Source organism: Astatotilapia calliptera, chromosome 7 (genome assembly GCF_900246225.1).
Source record: "Astatotilapia calliptera chromosome 7, fAstCal1.2, whole genome shotgun sequence".
In the NCBI taxonomy this organism is placed as follows: Eukaryota; Metazoa; Chordata; class Actinopteri; order Cichliformes; family Cichlidae; genus Astatotilapia; species Astatotilapia calliptera.
The window spans coordinates 7477401-7500386 of NC_039308.1; the positions used below are offsets into that span (position 1 = coordinate 7477401).

At 41.4% G+C, this 22986-nt stretch overlaps 2 protein-coding genes across 3 annotated transcripts in view; both read right to left on the bottom strand.

Annotated features, from left to right (window-relative positions):
• hipk3a (homeodomain interacting protein kinase 3a) overlaps positions 1–9802 on the bottom strand; it is a 38163-nt gene extending 28361 nt beyond the window's left edge. Inside the window, exons 1-4 of one of the 2 annotated variants that reach the window (XM_026172781.1) lie at positions 9410–9802; positions 4877–5913; positions 4482–4673; positions 4142–4323 (exon numbers count right to left, since the gene is read on the bottom strand). In XM_026172781.1, coding sequence (XP_026028566.1) covers positions 4142–4323; positions 4482–4673; positions 4877–5911 — 1409 coding nt within the window. In that variant the 5' untranslated portion in view covers positions 5912–5913; positions 9410–9802. Of the gene's footprint in view, positions 1–4141; positions 4324–4481; positions 4674–4876; positions 5914–7549; positions 8567–9409 lie in introns of those variants that run through there. The other variant, XM_026172782.1, reaches the window with a different exon arrangement.
• Positions 9803–12053: 2251 nt separating this feature from the next.
• tcp11l1 (t-complex 11, testis-specific-like 1) lies at positions 12054–21651 on the bottom strand. Its single transcript, XM_026172783.1, has 10 exons — positions 21320–21651; positions 20801–20950; positions 18472–18604; positions 18274–18394; positions 17959–18179; positions 17549–17685; positions 16118–16287; positions 15832–16013; positions 14148–14320; positions 12054–14045 (listed from the first exon to the last, which is right to left on the bottom strand). Exons 2-10 carry the CDS (start codon positions 20940–20942, stop codon positions 13822–13824), a joined length of 1503 nt encoding a protein of 500 aa, XP_026028568.1. The 5' UTR covers positions 20943–20950; positions 21320–21651; the 3' UTR covers positions 12054–13821.
• Between the last annotated feature and the right edge of the window lie 1335 nt (positions 21652–22986).

The window sequence follows — 22986 nt, forward strand, 5'->3', positions numbered from 1 at the left end:
AAGTTTTTGTTTAATTACCAACGCAATTAGCAGCAGCATCCAAAAGGAAGTTCACCGTAAATTTACACAAACATTGCTAATAACGGCCCAATATAATATCTCAAATCACAATAATCTTATTACATAAGCTAGTCACAAAAGGCCCTAACTTTACATTTAAGAAAATGTACTTATTAGGGCTGCCACGATTAGTCGACTAGTCACGATTACGTCGACTATCAAAATCGTCGACGACTAATTTAATAGTCGACGCATCGTTTGAAGCTTTGTAAGATCACAAAGGACGCAGGAATGAGTAGTAGGATTTAAGAGTGTAATAACGGACTGAAACAGAAGATGGCAGCACTGCATGTACAAGGATGCCAGCTGCCGTTAAACCCCGAAGAAGAAGAAGCTGTGTCCCAGAATTCATAGCGCAGCCCAGCGCAGTTGTCAACAATGGCGGCAGCTAGTTAGTTTTAACTGTACTCTTATTATTCTTTCTGGGTCACAAAATAAACGTTTAACATATTTTCAGGCGAGAATGTAGCTGTGTAAACCTCAAATATCTGCTCAGTTTATCAAGACACCACATATTTTCAAAAGCGCTCCGATGTTTTCGGAGATGTCTGTTACCCACTAGCTCGTTAGCTAGGCGGGGGCAAGGCTAACTAGAGCCGTGAGAACACCGGACTCCTGGCAAATCGTTTTCAAACCCACCGCCGTCTTTTGCTAGTCAGGTTAAACATATATATAAGTCACTTAGATAACTTAAAAATGTTATTGTTTGGCTTTCTTTAGTATTTTATTTGTTCCTGAGTAAATCGGTTTGGCTGAGATTAAAGTTATAGTTTTTGCACAGCTAAAACTGTCAAGCAGACAGCTGATTATCAGAAGTGTGAGACGCTGGAGAATATACTCCGGTGTCCTGTTATATTTTAAAAAGCAAGGAGTTTATTAAAACTTCACCGAAACAATCTGCAAATTTCATTAAAAATTAATAAACCACCATCTTGTCTTTATTTTTAGTTAGCACAAACACTTCAAGCTGTAAGCTAATGATAGTTATATAAGACCAGATACTGCTGGTGCAATAAGCTGTACGCTGTACGTCCAATGGATGATGATCTGATTAGTCGACTAATCGCAAAAATAATCGGTGACTAGTCGACTATCAAAATAATCGTTTGTGGCAGCCCTAGTACTTATACAAGCAGTTATGGCTATGCTATTTGTCTGCCCTCACTTTGACATTAGGTGATATGTGAATGCCTTGAAACTAAGTTCTTTTCAGTGAGTGTCTAATGTGATTTATGGTCAGTGCTCTCAAGACTAGAACTAGACAAAACACCAATCTGTTCATTTTTTTGTGGATAAATATAGACTCTTTGTCATGCCAGTAAACACCAGGAACAAAACATTCATACTGGGCCTCATTAAAATGACCTCAGTTTTACTGCCATTTTCAGGGTTTCTTTGTGTTTTAAAAATCTGAATTCTCATCAAAGCCACACTGTTGGCAATGCCATTATCCATGGTGCTGGAAAATCCAGGGAAAACCCAAAAACATTAAGCAAAAAAGCAGAAAAAAGAAAAATCCATCCAACCACTGTGGTGAGGCTGTATCTATTAAGAGCTTCGCTATGGTAACAATACAGCACAGGCATTATGTAACATGAGCATGGGAGATGATACACTATATCCTTCAAACCACTCTCCACATAACCTCACTTACAAACAACGTAACACTCGCACAGAGTGAGCTGACTCATTGAACTGGGTCTTGTATAACAGCAATAAGAAGCAACAGCTACTTTCATCTGCTCCACACGTATAGGAAACAAAATGCACTGCAAAATATTATTATGACATCTCAGTTTGAATACAGACAATTCCCCCAACCAAGCTTACATACATGCTTACCAGTGCACACTGCACGTGCAGTACCAGCTATCATCATGGCTAAGCCAACTCCTCCTCACACAAACCCACAATGGAAAGCAGGTGGGATATACAGCAAGAGAAGAAAGCCATGAAGTACTGGTTTATTTAAAAATAAGACTGTGTCTGGAGTCAGCATATTCTTTCAGCCATACATCACCAGCTAAGATAAAGGTCAAGTTAAAAGGTACAAAATCTCAACATACAAACGTTGAATACTCAGCAAAGCCCCTCTGTGACATTCATGTGGCATTATTGTCAGGCATGTTAGGGCACATTTTATATCCAGGCTCAACAGCTGTTCTATAGACAGGGGCACCACATAGGAACACACCCAGACACACACAGGAATGTCTGAATGTTTTTTCCTGGATCTAAATGTGGGTTTTCACATACCACATTCTTCACTGGCCTGAGTGACCTCTCTGAAATCCACCAGCAGCCCATTTTAACTGCACTATGATCTCACTTTTGCTGCTTCGAGATGAAACACAAACACACACACACACACACACACACACACACACACACACACGTTCTCCACAGTTAAACAGGTCAAATGAGGAGCAAATCCTTTATGTTATGTAACAGCTGTAGCTCCACACTAAACCTCAGCTCTGGTAGAGGAGGGGGCTGGGGAGTGGCTAGATTTATCTAAAATAGAGAAGTTGCACAAAGCTATTGGTGGAATGTTTGTGCTCTAAGGCTCAGTTTTACATTTACACAAGTTTCTTCACCTCAGGAAACCCAGACTTATGTATCCCCATTTCAACACCACTACCAGAAACACTTTTGAAATAACTGATAATGTGCTACGTTCCTTACAGGGCAATAAAATCAGAACTGCAGAGAGTGTACTGTTGGGTGTGTGTGCTCCATTAGCTGCTGGCATACCCCTTATCCCAGCAGCCTCTGAAGAATTGCACAATGAAGAGTTTGCAACAGTTCACCCGACCCAAATGACCTGCTTGCTGAAACTTGCTAGTCGGAGCTGTGATGAATAAAATTGCCAGCGTTCTGTCCCGTGATTAGCAAAAAGCAAATACTTTTGCTTTGGAAACAAGCTTGGATATCATTATACGTATCACAAACAAGCCTACGAGTCCACAATGAGACGGCTATATACCAAAGAGAGACAAGGTTGTTTTTTTTAGTCGACCTTGTGGTCTACTTTGTTTTTAAGTACAGAAAGTCCTAAATTTATTGTGTCATAATGCGACCATGTAAGCTTACAGCTTAACAATGTAATTAAGTTCTACATTTCAGTTCAACAATGCGTCCTGAGGTTGGGAAAGCTGTTTCATAAGCACGTTCTTGCTTTCACAGAGGCCAGAAAGACAAGCCAAATATTTCATGACGCTGTTCCTCATATAAACATTTCAGTTCCTCTGCACATTATGCAAGATCAGCCAAGTTAAGGGCGTGATGCACTGAGAACTACTCAGATGTACCATCCAGGCATGTACATAAAAAATGCATACAAATACAGAAGGGGGAAAAAACAGCTCCCAAGACATGTCAATGAACTCCCAATGAGAGTGTGCAGGTTGTTACAGACCACGTCATTTTACATAACAGAGAAGGCCTAAACACACAATGCTCAGGCAAGACCTCACTAAGCCCTGTGAGAAACGGGGAGAAACACACAAACAACCATTACCCATGGGAATAAGTCAAATCACTGTGCTAGCATGTTATGAAGACAAATACCATGACATTTCACCTCGTGACATATCTGATCTTCCTAAAAATATTCTACCATGTGAAGCTTATTCTGAACACTTTGTACTACTGGAAACCAGCTGGGTTCAGTCTGATGCATGCACTGATTGGTTTTTTTAAACATATTTAGGGGCCTTTTTGACAAATGTGAGTCCTATTCAAAATTTTTAAAAGCCCATAATTACAGTAAAACTAAAACTTTAATTGTCACATTACAGGAAATAAAAATGTTTACCATAAACATTTATCTCAAAATTAAACATCATGCTTCTCTTATGATATGGTAACAGATAACGCTGCATTAAAACTACAGGGAGTAGTGAAGGCTGCATTCTGATCTACAATAACAAAGCAAGTTTACACAGCAAATTATTTTAGAACAGCTTCAAAATGTCTTTCAAAGTATGAACAGGAATGTCTATCATATCACGCCACACCCACTGGTGAATGACTCCCATGAGTCTTGAAGAATGATTCAGAATTGAGTGAAAGCACTCACCTGTAGTATCTGGACTGCAGATAAGTGGAGCAGACAGCCTTGGAGACATGGCTGGCTGAGCCAAAATCAATGACTTTGACTCTGTAGGGCTGTCTGGAGGGGTCAACCAGCATGATGTTCTCTGGCTTCAGGTCAGCGTGAATCAAACCCAAAGACTTGAGCTTCTTTAGGGCTGTTGCCACCTGCAGGAATTAACACAAATACAAAATATGATTCAAAATGGTGCTCTGCATTTTTTTTAGCCCATTAAAAACTAGGTGTGCCAGCTCTAAAAGCATCATCATACAATATGTCCTGTATCTTATGTGTTTCTATGGCAGAAAAGAAAAGTTTGTTTTACCTGCTGCAGAATAGGCCTGATGATTTTGAGTGGCAGTGGGCTGAACTTGTTCTGTTTAAGAAAGTCATACAGATTTTGCTCCAACATCTCAAACACCAGGCAGGTGTGGCTGCGGTGCTGGAAGCACTCCAAAGCACGCACCACATTGTGCTCCTCTGCATTCTCACTGCTCAACCGTGCCAATATCTCAACCTGGAACAAAAGGAAATAACATAGGCTCAGACTATCAGCTGTTAAAAGATTATGGGAGAGAGAGGAAAAAAAGGCAAATTGAACCGTTTCTGTTGTTCGGTTTTGGTGTGATGCTGCAACAAAACTGTGGGCATGCACAGAGTAACACAGCAGCAGATTTCAGCTAACACACTAACAACAGACAGTAATTCACAGTTCCTCACCTCAATCTGTCCCTGACGTGCATAAGACGGATGGTTCTTCAGTATTTTAACAGCCACCACTTCACTCGTTCCCCTCTTCCAACACTTTACCACCTGGCCAAAGGTGCCACGACCCAGAAACTCCAAAACCTCGTAGCTGTTCTTCTGGGAACACAGAACCTCATGCTGAACTAACTGGTAGTCACCATCTCCTGACCCAGCTCTAGTCACTGTAGCTCCAGCCACTGCCTCGTTACTGCCATTTGGCCTGATTTCAGATCCATCCACCCTGATTCCAATGTCTGTCACACCTTCCACCCTGTTGTGTTGAGCAGGCATCCCTCCACCTCCTAATCTGACAGTGTCTGCAAAGTTCCCAGTGTTGGTTTGCAACATGGCCACCGGAGGAGGAAGTGAAGGCAGAGCAGATACCTCCTCCACTATCTGCATGGTTCCGACACAGTTGTTTCCCTGCAGTTGTTCTCCACTTTCACCTGTCTTCTTTTCACATTTCTGGATGGCAGCTGTGTCTAAAAGTTTGGTGTATCCTCCTGGCCTCGGTACTCTTCTGTTTCTACCACCGTCCTCTTGCGTTCTGATACAGGCCCTACTCAGCAGCCCACAGTCCAGGCCTCCTCCTGCTGGAGTACCACCACTGTCCCTATAAAGCCTCACTTCCTGTGGGCCTCTGCCTCTGCTCTGGCAAAGAGACTGCTGATCCTGGGTCCGAGTTGGACCTTCTCCTAGGTTCTCTTCACTCTGTATTCCTGCAGTCTGCAATGCCCACAGCCCCCCTTCTCCGAGCTGTATTCCTGCGTGCAGTCTCCCTGAATCAGCCCCGACTGAGGATGGGACAACGTTGTTGGGATATGCAATACCGTAGTTGACTCCGATCACATAGGTTTTGGGTGGTGGTCGGTGCTGAAAGGCTCTGCTGGTGTTATTACTGCGGTGGGCTTCACCTATATGTCTGCTGGTACCACTACTGCTGGTTCCTAAGGCACTTGTTTGAGCTGAGTGCATCTGTGATGGGTAGACCAAGACTTGTGAGGCCATACCTAAAGAACAGAAACACAAGCCACATTAATCATTTAAAGCATGGCAAAACAAACTCACACCAAAATGCTACATTCAAAAAAAAGTAAAGAGTAGAACCAAAGTTTTTTCTTCTCCTTCACCATTCTCTCGAGCCAAGATTTTAAACAAAAAGAAAAAAAAAATACCAAAGGACACCAGAGCAAATACACATTAACTCATCATTTCACCATTACAGGAAAGGGGAACTGGCCTCCTGTAATGAGAGATGGGGGAAGCCCGCTGCATCTCTGGCCTGTCTCTGCATGCTATACTCAAGGGTCAGTTTCACACAAGCAGAACCACACTGCAAGCAGTACTGGAGGGGAAAATAATCCACCATAAAGGCACGATGAGTTATCAACCAGTGACATTTTACAAATATGGCAATGATACTGAAGTAACAGTGCTTATTTAGATTAGCATCAAAACCAAAATCAGAAGTAACACCATCTGTAAGAGAGGACGCTGAACTGTAGTAGCTACTGCTTTACTTTATGGCCTTTGCAATGCTGTAATCCAAATGATCTAACAACGATTCTTTGATTAAGGCACACCTCACTCCCAAATCCTAGAAGCATATTAGATCAAAACATGCATTAAAGAAACTTACACAATCTTCATGTCAAGCACTCACTTTTCTATTCAGTGCTTTCTACTTTAGGTAGTTGTCTATTACTGATGTTCATGTATTAATGGAAACATTTGTTCAGCAAACAATGTGATCTATGCTGTAAAAATGTAAGAGTTCACATTTCTAAAGTCAGAACACTGTGGTAGCACACCAGGCGTATACTAGCTAAAGTGTGATAACATGGTTAGAAACCAATGTGACACAATGTGAGAGTCATGATAACTGTGTATTGATAGTATTAAAGTATTAAATATTCATGTCATGCCTATAGCACAAATAGGCTTTCTCAAACTGTTTTTATGCTTTTGTAGAGTTACAGTTAGACTCATCACCTCCATCCACTCGGATTTCAATTTTAATTTCCCAAAACAAACGATAACAAACACATTCAGTTATAGAGCCAACTAAAAGAATACAGACTTTTTTTCTTAAAGATTTTGTACAGATATCTTTTTTGGTGTGTTTCTTTTTTACCAAAATAATTGTGGAGTGAAAATTTAATACTGTGATAGCCCTGGAGCACAATCTACAATGTTTATTAATGTTAGATGCTTTGTTGAATTGGATTACATGTTTTAAATCACAAATGACACTGACGTTATAGACCAAGGTTTAGGCCAGTTTTCTCAGCTGACAGTTCAAATCAAATTCAAATTAGATGTAGGCCTATTCAAACAACATGGATGTGTATTCAATGTTCACAAAAAGACAGAAAGGCAGTATAATTTTATGGAAATCTAAAGCATAAATTTTACTGATGGTTTTTATTGGGTAACTGAATTTATAAGAGATGGGGTATGGGCAGGAGGCTTTTTTGGGGGAAAAAAAAAAAAACTTTCAGCAAAGTGTAATTCAAGTTGTCTTGATAGGATTAGGACTGTTCCATGACCACTGGGCTCTGACCAGCCAGTATCAGGTTTCTTTTAGACTAGATCAGGTGAGCAAGGACTAACTGGTGGAGAAGTGGAATAAGAAGAGGGTCTCACCACACTGAGTGGGGTTGAAATCAACCAGGTAAGACTACTGTGGCTTGATCCGTTTTTATATCTGAAAACAAACAGCAATCTTTTAATTAATCCTTTATTTTCTCTTCCAAACTGAAAAAGTACCTAATGCCCCCAAAGCTGAACAAGGACTTTTGTTAACCCTTAAACTCTTTTAAGTGAGCAATGTCCATCTGTCCCACAAAACAGTTAAATCATTGACTAGAGTGGACACATTAGGCCGAATTATTAATTATTCAGACCTTAATGAAGCACTGCTGGCATTACTCACATCTCCCTGGAAGTTAGGAATATACAAACAAAGGAAAGTGATTATGCAGCCAAAGAACAAACATGCTTGATTTAGTTTTACACCAAATAGGATATGATTAGAGAACAGTGTTAGCCATTGTGTAACATACATATTTTAACATCCCATTGTCTAATGCTACACACTACTATAAAATATTTGCCTTCATTTATTCTTTTCCTGCAACTTTCCTTTCATTGCAGCAAGTCTGTACACCGCGATAACAGGCATAGGCAAAGGCTGCAGCCATACTTCCTGAATGCCCGTGTTTGGCTGGGTTACATTGGGACTCAGGTGATTCCAGTTTGACGCTCATGAAGCCGGCTGCGTTAAGCACAAAATTTCATTCCAAGTGCCAATGCAGGTTGAGACAAGCAGAGGGGTGTGCCTCAAAGTCAACATTAAAATAAAACACACCTCTTATTACCAGCAGGGCTGATGTGTTTCACTAGACAAACTGCTGATGGACAGTAACACTTGCAACCACACTTTTCTCTCTCAATATAGATCTGTATTCAGACTCTGGTTAACAACAATATTACTCAGAGCAGAAATGAGCTGGCAAATAGCTGTGGAGTGTGGCTGTAATTAAAATTCTTGCTGACATCATTGTAGTCTAAAACCAAACCCATATTTTTCCACTGCCTCCCTCACCGCTACCTTTCTTCATTCAACAACTACAGCAGCAAATTTAGCAAACACTAAAAATAATCTGATGGTGCTACAGGAAAAAAAAAAAAAAAAAAAAAAAAAAAGGCGACACCACCATATGGCTGATGCCAACATCTCCACCTTCCTACACTTGCCAATATGTCATTCCAGTCTCTGGGGGCCACCGACACAGCCAGTGCTGCTCTGCCTTCTCACTGCCAGGCTTAGGTAGCCTGATATCCCCACAGGATGACGAGACCCAAGCCTGAAATAGAGAGCCACGACACACACAAGTGTTTGCGTGTTTGTATGTGCTCACGGGTCCAGCTAGCGTCCACCCCACAGTTTGTTACTGATCAATCTAGAGAGGCATGTTAGCACACGGGGAGGGTGATGTGTGCCTGGCTGTGTGTGTGTGTGTGTGTACGTGTTTGGGGGATGGGCAACACCAGCCGAGACACCTGTTGGAACTTATAAACTGACAGGCAGCAAAGTAATTTACTCAAACTCACTCAAAAATACAAGTGCGAACTTTTACAGGTGTTATATCTTTACTAAGGGACAAAAATGTGTCAAATAAAGTCGTTTTTTCAGTACATAACTTTTTCAAGTTAGCATAAGTTAACAAAATGCATAGCTAAAGTTACTTAAAAATGAACACACATGAAAGGGCACACTAAAACCACACACCTGAATAGCTACCGTGTGCCCTAGCTCTAATTAAGCACGTTTTTATCGCCAACAGTTTCCAGCTACAGGGGACAAATCGAAGTTAGCAGCTGTTAGCAAACAAGCTAGCCATGAGCGAAGTACTGTCAACGTTAAAGGGACATATGAAACAAACACCAGCGCAGCACACAAAGTCCATTTGACGCCCAGCCTTGCCAGATAAGGTGACATACCTTCAACAAAACCAGTAAATCGTATCGCCCAGGGTGTGAAAGAGCTGGCTAGCAACGAGGACCCGCACCACAGTCGATTCCTGCAACGGTGCTGCTCCTGCTGCTGCTGCCATCTTGTTCAACGACGAGGACACACCGAGCGACTTTTCGCACATTTGAAGCACTAAATAACGCAAATAACTATCTATTACGAGAGCCCGACGTGACCCATGCTTTCCACAGCCGTCTCGGGTTGCGCCGAACGTCACTCTTGTGCCTGCTTAGGACAAGGAATCCGTGTTTCTAAACTTTTGCATGTTAATACGCCTCGTCCCCCACGGAGATAGCTGCTGGCGGGCGGCTAGCTGTTGCTGCTGGTTCGGTAGCTTGTTGCTTCTCCGCATGTGTGGAATGTTGGGGAGGGCAGAGGGAGGGGACAGTAAAATAATAACAGTGCTGTCTCCATGAAACACTGACTGAGCTGCAACGTTTGATTTCTGTTTAGATGTGCCAGAATTAAAACTTGTTTTTACCAATCTGTTCATTTCATCATCTTTTGAACTTTATTACAGTACTATGAATTTGTATCCACTCCAAAAAAAGATGCTTTGTTTTTACACGCATGGCTTCATCAGCCCCCATGTTCACCACAAGTCAGTTGATAATGTTTATACTTCTTTTAGCTCATTCTAGCTCACTGTGCTGGCATGATCCCCATGTTTAAATAAAACACTCTCTAGCTGAGCTGTGACAAAGAAAATGGCACAAAGGACAGTCGGTGGCATGTAATAATACACCAACACAGGAGTACTGGTTGCTTCTGGTTCTCTGGTCCTAAATTAAAGTTGCCTTTTGTGTTAGCGGTGATCAGCTGAAGCTTCTGTGTGCTGCTATTTTTGAGTCTTTTTAGGGAATCAAACAGAATCACTCATCGGTAATAACTGGATTGCACACCAAAGTGATAAACACAACACTCAAAGATGTTTAATTGTTGTTTAATTCTTAAATAAAATGTAAATTCAAATGTTTTGTTTTCTTCTCCATCACATCCACAGTTAGTATGCATACAGCTGGGGGAATCAGATCACATGTATATTGATGCAGAATAATTGAAAGCAATAATTGCAAGTGTCATTTTGCACATTACTTCATAATACTTTGCTGAATGTAGCCATCATATTAGGTACACCTGTTCAACTGCAAATATATAAGCCAAATAGCATTGCATTGTAGCAACCTGCTTTTCAAGCTGAGCATCTGAATGGCAAAGAAAGGTGATTTATTAAGTGACATGGATGTGGGTGCCAGAGGGGCTGGTCTCAGTATTTCAAAAACTGCTTATCTACTGAGATTTTCCCACACAGCCATCTTTAGGGTTTTTGGAGAACGGTCCAAAAAAGGGAAAATATCCACTAAGCAGGAGTTCTGTGAGCAAAAATACCTTGTTGATGTCAGAGGTCAGAGGAGAATGGCCAGAGTGCTTCAAGCGGATAGGATGGCAACAGGAACTCAAATAACCAAGCCATGCAGAACAGCGTCTCTGAATGCACAACAGTCCAGCCTTGAGACAGATGTGCCACAACAGCAGAAGTCCACACTGGGTGCCACATCTATCAGATAGGAGCAAGAAACAGAGGCTACAATTTGCACAAGCTCAACAAAATTGTAGTTTCATTTTATGCTGTGACGTTCAGATGGTAGGGTCTGGATTTGGCGTAAACAGTATGAAAACAAATGTTTTTGACTAACTTTTAGAATATTTGAATTTAATTCAAATATTACATGAACTCTTTGGGAATGTCAGCCTTTTTCTTTCGTTATTCCTTCCTCTTGAAAGGTTTAAAAGCAACTGTAAAATCTAAAATCATAGTGTATAATTTTAGATATGAAGATTGTTTTTAATACATGGCTGAAAATCCTTTGCAGTCAATGACTGCTTGAAAGTGCACCACCTCCCTTGATATGTTATGCCAGGCCTGCACTTCTGTTAAAACCCTTAAATTAAAGCTGAAAATTTAAAAAAATTATAATTGTCCAATAACGTTCAGAGCTTACTCTATGTAGATTTAGTAGTAATTAAGATTACGGACAAAATGGCAGCCAGGCAGTCATAATATAAGTGAAACAAGTTAGCTATTGGATTAGCCAAAACACACCCCAGTGCAGTTCAGGACAAGACAATGCATGTTAGCGTTACAACAGTGCGAACTTAGTCAGCTCTAAAGCATTCAAAGTGCATGCTCCCATCATGCTGTTGCACTTATTTCTTGGTTTCTTTGTAGGCATGTTCAAAAACATTAAAATAGTGGTCATAATTGCCAACAAAACTTAATTCAAACACACGCTGTTTTGAAGAATAAGTACAAGTCTCCCTCTGGTTATAAATTGCTCTTATGCAAGTATTTGATCGCACGCTTTTTATTGCACAAACGCAACGCCTTGTACTGGTTTTTAAATTTGAGATCTGGCGCCACCTACCGCTATATAAGTGTATTGCATGCAAGCAGCCTAGCGATACACAGAAGAATGCACCAAATCTTATTGGAGTTAATAATGAGAGCTCTATTATAAAATCTTTAAACGTTTTATTTCCCTCACAGTGTTTTTGATGAACGCAATCAAGCTCTTTGATGTGAAGATGGATTCAAAAATAAACACAGACTGCTGTGTGGGACGTAACGCTTTATTGTCATGTTCAACGAACATTCAAAGTGTAGTCAGTGTGATCAGTCAGAGTGTTATTCATTTGGGGAATGGCTGACGTCATTCTGCCTGAAGGAGTGAAACAGTGTTACAACCAGCTGTGTGGTAAGTTGTAAAATATGCACGAGAAAAGCCAAACCCCAACGAGAAGTGCTTGTTAAAATGAAATGTTCCAGCTTCTTAAAAACAATCAAAAAATCAATACGTAAACATCAGTTAAATTAAAATAGTTCGAGTTGGTCAACAACACAAGTCCCTTGGTAAAAATTACAGTACAACATATAATGCAGGTTATTTTCATTTTATCTAATATGCTGGAAACTATCTCACTTACTGCGGGTACAAAAAGTCTGCACACCATTATTTCCAACAGATAAACGGATCCTTTTCTTTTTCTGTGAGCAGGTATAGAAGAGATTCAGATCATCTTTTTGTTTGTTGGTTTTTTAAGTCCAACCTTCATCATTAAAGGAAACTAATTTACTTTATAGTGAAGAATTTGTTTAGCTGGGTTATTGTACATATTTCTGAAGCTACTGCAAGGAGTCCCCTGTCTGTTTAAAAAAAATCCACTAGTACTTACAGATGCATGAACTAAATGCTGCAAAAAGATTAAGGTGTATAGTTTTTGTACCCTCTGTATTCTCTTTCAGTTCCAGTGTAAAAGACAGCATGCAGGCATTTGCTGTCTTGCTCATTCTTTCGCTTGTGTGAGCTACACAACTGCTTAGAGTGCCAGTTAAACGGTGCCACGAGCAGTAAGTTAAAAAAACGTAACGTACTGATGCTTTCTAAATACTTTAAGGCTTTTACCCATCACATATCTCACTGAAGGGGTCAGCTTTGTCAACTCATCAAGGAGCTCTCTGCCAGTGTTTTAGAAGAGCTCCACCTCACCTGTCAGGAGCTAACAGGAAGGAGCATTCAGGCAGATTCACTAAAACACTTTCCCCCACCCCCACAAATTCGTTTTAAAAATACTCAGTGACTTGTTTATCCTGAGTAAACAGATTCCTTTTCAAATATACTTAAATGACCCTTTCTAAGTAGAGATTGTGGCTCTTTTTTGATAAATGTAATAAAGCAAACACATCTGTGAAATACCATAACATCTCCTGGCAGCTCCTGACAGGCGGGGGCAGCACTGGAGCTTGTTGGATGTTGGGGGGAATTTCCTAAATTAGGAAAAAGGATTGTGTAAGAACAGGAGACCTGGGGGTTCAATTGTAAAGTCGGCAGTTTAATTTGCTGGTAATGACAGCAGCTAACTTCTTTCAGATCCTATATCTTCCTACTTTGGGACACTTTTATGATACATACGCTGACACTTTATCTTCCTGAATTCTTTCTTTAATTGAATATTGCGCAAACTAAGTCATAAGGACTCTACCACGTATGGTAAAGATGCAGAATACCCCAAAATATTAGTTCTGGGTATTAAACTGTTCCGAATGATACCCTGCCATGCTATAATACTGAATACAGGCTCATCCAAGACAGCTGCTAATAGGTCACAAATATGAGGTTTGACATTTTTCCAAGCTAACAACTTTGTGGATTAATGTAACTGAGATGTGAGTCTATTTTCTAATCGACTTGGTTTAAGGTGCATACTTCTCTGGGCACCTCCCGTGACTGTTTTCTTTAAATCTTAACCGTTACTAGTGAGAGGAAACTGCAAAAAAATCACAGACTGCTCTCCACATTTCTCTTCTCCCTCCCTGCAGAGTTTATGTGTCTGTGCCGGGACTCTCCCCTGGTGCCAGTATTTTCTGCAGGGTCTTTTGATAGAATGGGGAGAAGACCAGCTTGTTGTAGTTGACAAGGCGACTGAAGTGAACAGCAAGCTCTTTTAGCTCCTTGCTGACTGGAGCCAGACCTCCTGGCAGAGGAGGAGGGGTCTTATGTTGGCTGGACTCCAGGGAAGCCAGAAGGTAGTTGTGAACCCGAGATTCTGAGAGGAGAGAAGAGAGTTTAACTGTCGCTGACAAACACCTTCACTGAACTGTGCACCGCTGGTGTTGCCTCTAAGGAAGTAAGAAGTAAGTGCTCTTACCCATCAGCATGCGGACTGTGTTGTCTGGTTGGATGGCGGCGGAGATTTGCCCCTTCAGAGCGCTCTTTCGGTCAGCTGAGAATGGAGAGTAGCCATGCTGGCTTAGACACTGACTCAGCTCAACACACAGTTTCTCCCCAATGGTTGCCAAGACCTCCTGTGCACTAAATGAACTTAGGACAGACCAAAAAAAAAGCTTTAGTTTTATAACAATACAAGTTGTTAAGTTAATAAGCTTCACAACAAAAGCCAAGCTTTATGCATCTTCTATCCATAGTTTTCAGTCATGTAACTAACTCGCTACCCTAGTGTGCAAAACCTTACTCCATTATGATGGCTAACAGTGGACAGTCGGTAGTATTGTGGGACAAAAGTGCTTTTTTACCCATCTGTCTTGAGCCAAAACTTCTTGGATTTTTTTTTCATTGGAGAAAAGCTACAACCTTTAATATATAATAAACTTATTTTACTGATACAATTAACTTTACAAAAAAAAGCTGTATGTAATCAGTACTTCATAGCCATCTATCAAACACTGTCTCAAAAAAATTGTAACTGCTTTGGCCTCTTGCTCTCATGTTCACAAATTAAGCCAATTTAGAATAAATGGCGTGGCTGTAGCTCAGGTGGCAGAGCAGGTCAGCCACTAATCAGGTCGGTGGTTCGATCCCAGGCTGCCTCCTGGCTGCATGCCAAATATCCTTGGGCAAGATACTAACCCAGGGGTGGGCTCAGTCCACGAGGGCCGGTGTCCCTGCAGGTTTTAGATCTCACCTTGGGTCCACACACCTGAATCACATGATTAGTTCATTACCAGGCCTCTGGAGAACTTCAGGACATGTTGAGGAGCTAATTTAGCCATTTAAATCAGCTGTGTTGGTTCAAGGACACATCTAAAACCTGCAGGGACACCGGCCCTCGTGAGATTGCCCACCCCTGTACTAACCCCATGTTTGCCTACTGGTGGTGGTCAGAGGGCCGGTGTCCGGCAGCCTCGCCTCTGTCAGTGTGCCCCAGGGCAGCTGTGGCTACAATGTAGCTTGCCATCACCAGTGTGTGAATGGGTGTGTGGCTGAAAGTAGTATAAAGCGCTTTGGGGTCCTTAGGGACTAAGTAAAGCGCTATTCAAATACAGGCCATTTACCATTTAAATAGTTAGTACAAAGCACATCTTTTAAAACTGTTGGAAAACACACAAACTCCACAGAAAGGTTCCAGTTGACCAGAAAAAAATAAACAAAAACCCCCTTAACATAGTGACAGCAAAGTCCAAAAAAGTTGTCCAGAAATTAGTGGTCCATCTTTCATATACAATTCGTGGAAACAACACTACTCTTGTCTAAATGAGGCTAAACTAGTCACATCACCACATCTGTGAAACTGATGGAATCTACAGTGTCTCTCTTTATTTTTGCTGAATTCAGATCAGGCACATTGCAGAATATGTCAGCATGGGACCTTTCCAGAGAAAGTTACCTTGAAATTCAAACTAATCCTAAGTCGTTCAATTTACGCATTAATGCAAGTCAAATTAAATCCACTCTGGCTCAGTCATATTTGTCCACCTTTGTTTATTCACATAGAGAATAATTAGTGCTTGAGGAAGTGAACTGAAAGAAATGAAGGCAAATTTGGCCACTGTAGCTTTAAATATAAAAATATATATATATATCTTTGTGCTTACGGTGTATGCATGTCTGCAAGCAAGACGTTAACAGTGTTTTTGAGGGTCTCCATCAGTCCTGGCAGGCCTGAGATGGCCTCCCCAGTTGTAGTGTAGACAATGAGCAGCACAGAGGAGAGAAGAACCAGCTGTTCAGCCTCCTGCTGCATCTCCTGGAATCGAACCTGATCCATCAACACCGTCTGTAGATAAAAGCAGAGGAGAATTTAAGGATGAAGCGTAGAACACAAGAAGTGAAATCTAAACAAGCACTGAGATACAATGAACCAGGATTTATTGGGTTTACCTCCGGGAAGGGGTCTGAGTCGTGGTCCCACCTGAGCAGGCGAAGATAGGCATGATTATGAACACTGAGGGGGTGGAGTGAAGAATCAGATGCAGCACCACCTGTTGCTGCTGAGTCTTGCAGGCTTTTTACTGTATCCTCAAGCCATTTCTCAGTGAAGTCTAAGGCATCTGAAGGAGAAACGATCATTGTTATTATTCAGTATAATAATAGCAGTACTAGTCAGCGGTATTACATCATTATAGAATATAATACAGGAGTCTATAACCAAGATTTTTTCAGTTTTCTGTATTGTTAAATGTAAAAGGTTCAGACTACACTAGACAGAAGGGCAAACATACAAATATTTTGAGTAGAGCAGAGATGCACAGTGGTATAAGATGAATTATTAAGTCTATGTGTAAACACTGCATCAAATCAAAGCTGTTGCGTGCTGCTGAAATTCACCTGATTTTCAAAAAGTATAACAAAGAAGTGGCATTCACACAGGAGTGACTACACCCCTGTACATCACATGCTTTTTAAAAGCATTCAATCATTGTGTAACTTATAACTGCAGTATTTGTGGGTTGACAGATTGAGTATTTCCCTTTTGTAAAAAATAAAAAATAAATACGTTAATAAAGCAAACAGTCAAATTTGAAGATGTTTGGTTACAGAAAAATGCAATTTTGTATCCTTTCTGATCTTTGGATATCTCACAAACAGCAATGAGCAATTAGAAAACAATGGACGCCACAAACTGCATATATAAAACACGCATATAGCTGTCACAATGTTGGCTTGTGAAGTCAGATTGCAAAGCCTCAAGCGTTTGTTCAGGTTTTGGCATCCAGATGTCAAGACCCCCGCTGCCTGATTCTGATGAGGAGCATAATTAATAAAATAAAGATTATGTTGTATTTGATATGACTGGAACCTGGATGTTGAGCTGATACAGTCCTGAGTCACAGAGCAAGAAAACTGAGGGCCATACTCCAACAGAAATCCACATAACTAGTCTTTTTGAGTCACCCTTTGCTGGCCAATAAAAAGAATACAACCTCAGTGGAAAGTCTGACTTTGCTTCACTTTTCACATCTGGAAGCTACATCCATGTTTTATACAGTCTGTAGTACATCTTATTAGAGCTGCAGCTCCTACAGTCATGTTCTGAATGACAAATGGGCAACTGTTTCAGTCTTGCTACAGAGGTAATCAGTGGGTATCACAGTACTCAAGATGGTGCAAAGGACATTGCACAATGTTAACGTCTACAAATCTACCAGCTAATGAGAGATATGTTTTGGGGTTCTGTATTTCATATTGCAGGTGATTAGTCTGAATACAGTAGAATTAGACACTGCGGGTTTTGTGCTATTTAAATAATCATATGTAATGTTTAAAGCTAATAATGCTCATAACAGTAAATATGAAAGTTGTATCCCTTACTTGGTTGTTTCTCCAAAAACTCCTGGAACTTGTTCCTCTCATATTCAACAGACTGTTGCATCAGATGTGGTCTGATGCTGCTCAGGGCAAAGTTAGCCATGTCCACCTTCATCAGGTCCAGCACTGAAAATATGGCCCTAAAACATGACAGATGGAAAAAATGGGCAAACTCTAAGCACTGATGATGAAATATACACATTTCATGACAAGCCAAACTTTTAATTCAGTCTTGGTAAGTCTGGATCTGTACTAAGAAGTTGTTAATAGCGCTTTGAGCTATAATCAAAGAACAGTCGCTCTTATACAAGCTGAGAGCTGCATGGTCTGATGGGAATGAAATTACACAATCTAAAAATAAACCACAGCCTGGAACATGCAGAGCTAATGATGACCTGTCTTCCATGGCTTACTTGAGCAGAGGCACAACTTCAGTGATCTGCTTCAGCTTCTGGATGTCCTCGTCTCTGCTGGGGGCGCAAAGTGAGCCCATCATCCACACAATGAACTGGGACAGACGACCGATGTCAAGAGCTCCATTTTCAGCTTGCTGCTGGATCAGGGGCAAGTCCAAAACCTCCTCAATCTGAGAGCGCAGACGACCGTGGCCTGGTAGCAAGAAAGACAGCAGTGTCTAAAAGAGGGGAGACGAGAGGTTAAAAGAGGTTGGTTAAATCTAGAGAAGGATGATTGAAGAATACGAATGAATGCAGGCTTCAGCATCTCACCTCTTTGATCTCAGCCAGAAGTTTGATGGCGTGTTCATATGACGGTGGATCCTCCTTCAGCTGGGCTTCCAAACAATCCCAGAATGCTTTGTGCATGATCTCCTTCACTCTGCGCTCCAAACTGTTCCAGAACAACACGCATGCTTTTATATCTGCAGCAAGAAAGAACTCACACTGAGGAAAAGATCCAGTCCTCACCTTCCTTCAGGAAGCTCCGCGGGTTTGATTTGAAAAGCCTGGTTCACCATTATTTCATGAGCCAAAGCCATGTTGGTGACTCCTTTAGCTGTCTCCATCAGTTCCTCCACAGAGACAAACCTGGGTGGGCTGGCTAGAAAGAGAAAATGTATATATTTGTACACAATTACACGTCATTCTTTCAAAAGATAAAGTTTCCTTCATCTGGAGAACACACTGGATATAAACCCATTTACTGAGCGCATTATCTCTCACTTCCAAATGGATTTAGTGTGAATGTTTTACAAGCAGGCAACACTAAGTGCAATAAGCGTTGATCTCCTCAATTCATCAGTCAGAGTCTAAACAAAGCTCTCTGTTCAGCAGCACACCTGCCTTTAAGCAAAGCCTCTGTTGTTGTGGCTCACGGCCATGAGCAAAAACAAAAAGTCACAATGTTCCACTCTCGTGAAGTCATCATCTGCACAAATCTAAATCTGGGAATAAACACATGAGAGCATTTTCTACATCAGAACTGACAAAGTTAATCTTTTTCCGTCTTATACAAGTCCAAGCTGTTTTTAAGTGGACAACACTGTGTCACATATTTAGTAGTACTCATGTGGATATATGGCTTTGGAGGAGTATTTTGTTTTGAGGTTTTTTTTACATTTTCGAGGGCTAGCATCCTCCACAGCTGGAGCTAGAATTGATGTTTGGACTTTCCAGACCCCTTTGCAAGGTTTTTAATGTACACCGTGTCACAGTTTACTGTGTTCAGCACACAAACCAAATGATATTACCTGCCAAGCATCTTAGAAAACATGGCATTTTAATACAGAACGCACAACAACGAGGCAAAGTAGTCTGTCAAATTTGGTGTGTCCAGGTTTAGTAAACCTACCAATCAATTCATAACCAATTAGTTGTCATTACTGAGAAGGTACAGCTGAATCTTCAGAGGTGGATGATGTATATACTGCATGGACAGTGTAACCGATAACTGCTAATTGCAAATGCTTGTATACATCTATCATTCTACTTCTTTTTGCAACCTACATTTGGCTAGCTCTAGATAAAAATCAGTCAATCAGTAATAAACCCATCACACAGCCTCACTGACATGAAGCGTCTCTGTACATAGTTCTGACAATTCTACTTATTGACTCACTGGCAGTGACTGCAAGAGCCAAGTTGGTCAAAACAAGCAAGCAACACAGACAAGAAGATTTTATCTGCCAACGCTTGAAGGCATGTGCCTGTGAACTGAAGCATTCATGGTCTGACTCCTGTGGTCAAAAACAGGGCAAAGATCACATGTTTGAACAGAAGAACTGAGCTGTTCTCACAGCATGCAAGAAGAAGGGGTCCGAGCCCAACTCCAGCCAGACTGCTAAACCATCTGTGCTGCCTCTTTCAGGACATATTCTCACATGTATGTAGAAGGTCTCACAGCCAACATGTTTATGGATGACCTACCCTCAGAAACACAGGCCTGCAGGGGAAGCAAAGGCCTGAAATGACAGTGAGCAGCAGGAACCAGTAAATCTTTTTTGAAAACGTACTTTTAGGTAGAGGTGGGCGGATCGATCCAAATATCAATAGTATCGACACCAACGCTGGTATCGGTATCAGAGCAATACTAGAGTGACAGGGTCGATAAATGTATGTATATATACTTTTTTAATGAAAGAATACACCTCAAGCATGCACTATGAACAATGTCTGAACCTCTGTGTGTTGATTGTCACATCTATTTATAGCCTATATAGCACATTCAACCAACAGAAGCTGACCCAAAGTGCTTTACGGGTGGGCACATTTATATTCCGGGTTTCAAAGTACATGAAAAGCTGAATAGTGTTTTTTGTTGTAATTACTAATTATTGCAGTACGTAATCACAATCACAGTAAATCACAGTGATTTAGTGGTCAACAAATGTGTTCAAAATGAGTAAATTAATGATGATACATCTCATAAATCACGACACACTGCTCGTCCCTAAATAAGGTGCCTTTACAGGTTTAAAAGTATCGGCATTGGTATCAGCATTTACTTGGTATCAGATGGATACCAAGATATGCAGTATGACACAGCACTACTTTCAAGGATGTGCTATTGTTCAGTTTTCATTTCAGTCACATGACAGGCTGTGACACATTTAATCCAGATCACATTCATGTGTTTAGCCAGTTTATTCAGTTGAATTAAAACAAAGTTTCACAGAAACTAACCAGGAAGTCTAACAAATCTGATGCTTTTACAAAGTCTCTGTTATACGATCATGATCTCATTAGTTAATGAGCAAGCCTGCAGACAGTACTGAACAGTTAAAATAAGCCTGATCACCTTGTGGAGTGTTGCCTCTGTGAGGACTCGGAGTGTTCGCCCGGACCCTCTTCCTAACCGTCTCCCCAGAAGCCCCCTGCCTCTGCTCCTCCTTCGACTCCTTGTCTCCTCCATCCTCCATGTGGTCTGCCTCCTTTGGCATTCTGGAGTCTGCAGGAAAACAGGTGACATGGAGATTTGAATGTGCAGGGATTTGAAATCTGAGAGTCTGCTTTTAAGAGCCCAATCACTATGATACAGCCACGTCTTTGTAGAAGGGTGTATAGCAGGGCTACACCAGGAAGCAGTGGCTGTCACGTGAAAGGACCTCACTTAAGAGCACAAAGAAAAAGAGATGTGCAGATTTGTTTCTGTGGTGCTCAAATGATGACATCATCTGGACTGGTAGAGGATGAGAGAGGGGAGGGGAGGGGGGGATCCGTGTGGCAGTGCGATGCTAAGACTGAGGAGGTGAAGTAAACAGAACAAAGCCTCATGGGTACTGTGGCTGTCCTCGCAGGCTTCGGTAACGGTACTAACCTTGTCCTCGGCAGCCCCGGGGGGAAGAGACGCGTCTGATGTGGAGCTCAACTTATCTAACGTTAGCTTTATAGTCAGCGTGAACGCCGCTTTCTGTTTAACAATAACAACACAACAACAAAGCTTTATGACACCGCTACTCCTTCATAACCCAGACACACGTTTATTCACAACTTCACCGCCGCCAGGCACCGCGCTCAGGAGAAGAAAGGCTTTGGTTTATCCTCGGAAACTCCAGCTTTTTTATTTACGTCGCAGCCCTCCTCTGACGGGTTGCCGCTAATCAAGAGACGCTTCCTGGATTGGGTGGGGCTAGCGTGACGTAACAGCCGAGCCCCCCCTCCCAAACGCACATACACACGGACACAGCGGCAGAAACGTTACATTTATTAGGGCCCGAGCACTGAGAGTGATGGGTGACATCTGCAACTCAAATTTCTCTAGGAAAGCTTTAAGGAGTTGGTCTTTGGTTACAGTGAAAAGTGTGAGTTTTTGTTAAGGGTGTGACCCCAGCAGTATTGATGAAGAAAAAAATTAGTATAAGTCAAAGAAATCCAGTCTGATCAGTACCAGAATTTTCAGGCGTGATGACAGACCTGCCCTGAACAGATTGATATGCCCATTGTCAGGAATATGCAGAGCGCCACCTAGTGGGAACAGGAAATGTCATGTCTTTCACTTTGATATACTGATTATCACAGGTTCATCAGGTCCACCTCAAAAGCGGTGAATATTAACTTCAGTCCCTCATGATGCTTCAGTGAGAAAATTAGGAGTTGGCCCACTCCTCTAATGTCATGAAGGCTTTCTTGTTATGTGATCATTTTCATGGAATATTGCAAAATGGCTCAACAGCGCCCCCTACAACATTTAAAAACATCAGCCTCTGCTCTGTGTTTCATCTATGATTTTGAAACCTGGTAAGCTTATGTAAGCTATCAAGATGTACAAAAATGTCTCTTGGAGCAATATCCCAAATCCAACAGGAAGTCAGCCATTTCAAAATTAAAGTGTCATTTTGGCGACACCTTCCCTTCTTTTCAGACCTCGTACATTAGATTGACTCGATCTCCAGTGCAGGGGATCTAAAGACCTTAATGATGTTAAATTGCGAAGCTTTTTACGTTCAGGGAAACGGGGTGGTCATGGCGGCACGTGGAGTTTCAATCACTCGCCAAAAAGCATTAATCTGCTGTCACTCAGAAACCAAGTTCAGTCTCTCCCAAACTTCGTATGTATGAGTCGAGAGTCAAGCTCGGAAATATTTGATATGCCATTTGTCAGTAATAGTTAGAGCGCCACCTAGTGGGACGACTATAATCATCATTGAATGAGATGAAATTTTAGCTGGTGGTTCTACGCATGAATTCCATCCATGTGACATAAGATCGGACATGCTGGGTGTAGGTGTTGGGCGTGTCTCGATGCCCTGGGGTGCGAGGACCCTCAAAACGCTGCTCGCAGCTTTAATTTGATTGTAATTGTCTAGCTGCTCAGATGTGAAGAAGAAGAAGAGTTTCCTTCTCAGACATTTCCAAATAGATTTGATTTCAAAAGAACAAAAGTACATTTTACATGAATTTCTTCTTTGATAGACAATAACTGGCCTTCCTATACATTCCTATATATGGATGGTAGAAATACACAAGAATGTTACAAAATATCAG

Coding starts and splice junctions, on each gene's coding strand:
- tcp11l1 (XM_026172783.1), bottom strand. CDS start 20,942: ATGCCAAAGGAGGCAGACCACATGGAGGATGGAGGAGACAAGGAGTCG. Junction 18,395..18,471: donor GCGGAGCTTCCTGAAGGAAG/GTGAGGACTGGA, acceptor GTTCTGGAACAG/TTTGGAGCGCAGAGTGAAGG. Junction 16,288..17,548: donor GTTTTTGGAGAAACAACCAA/GTAAGGGATACA, acceptor TTTCTCCTTCAG/ATGCCTTAGACTTCACTGAG.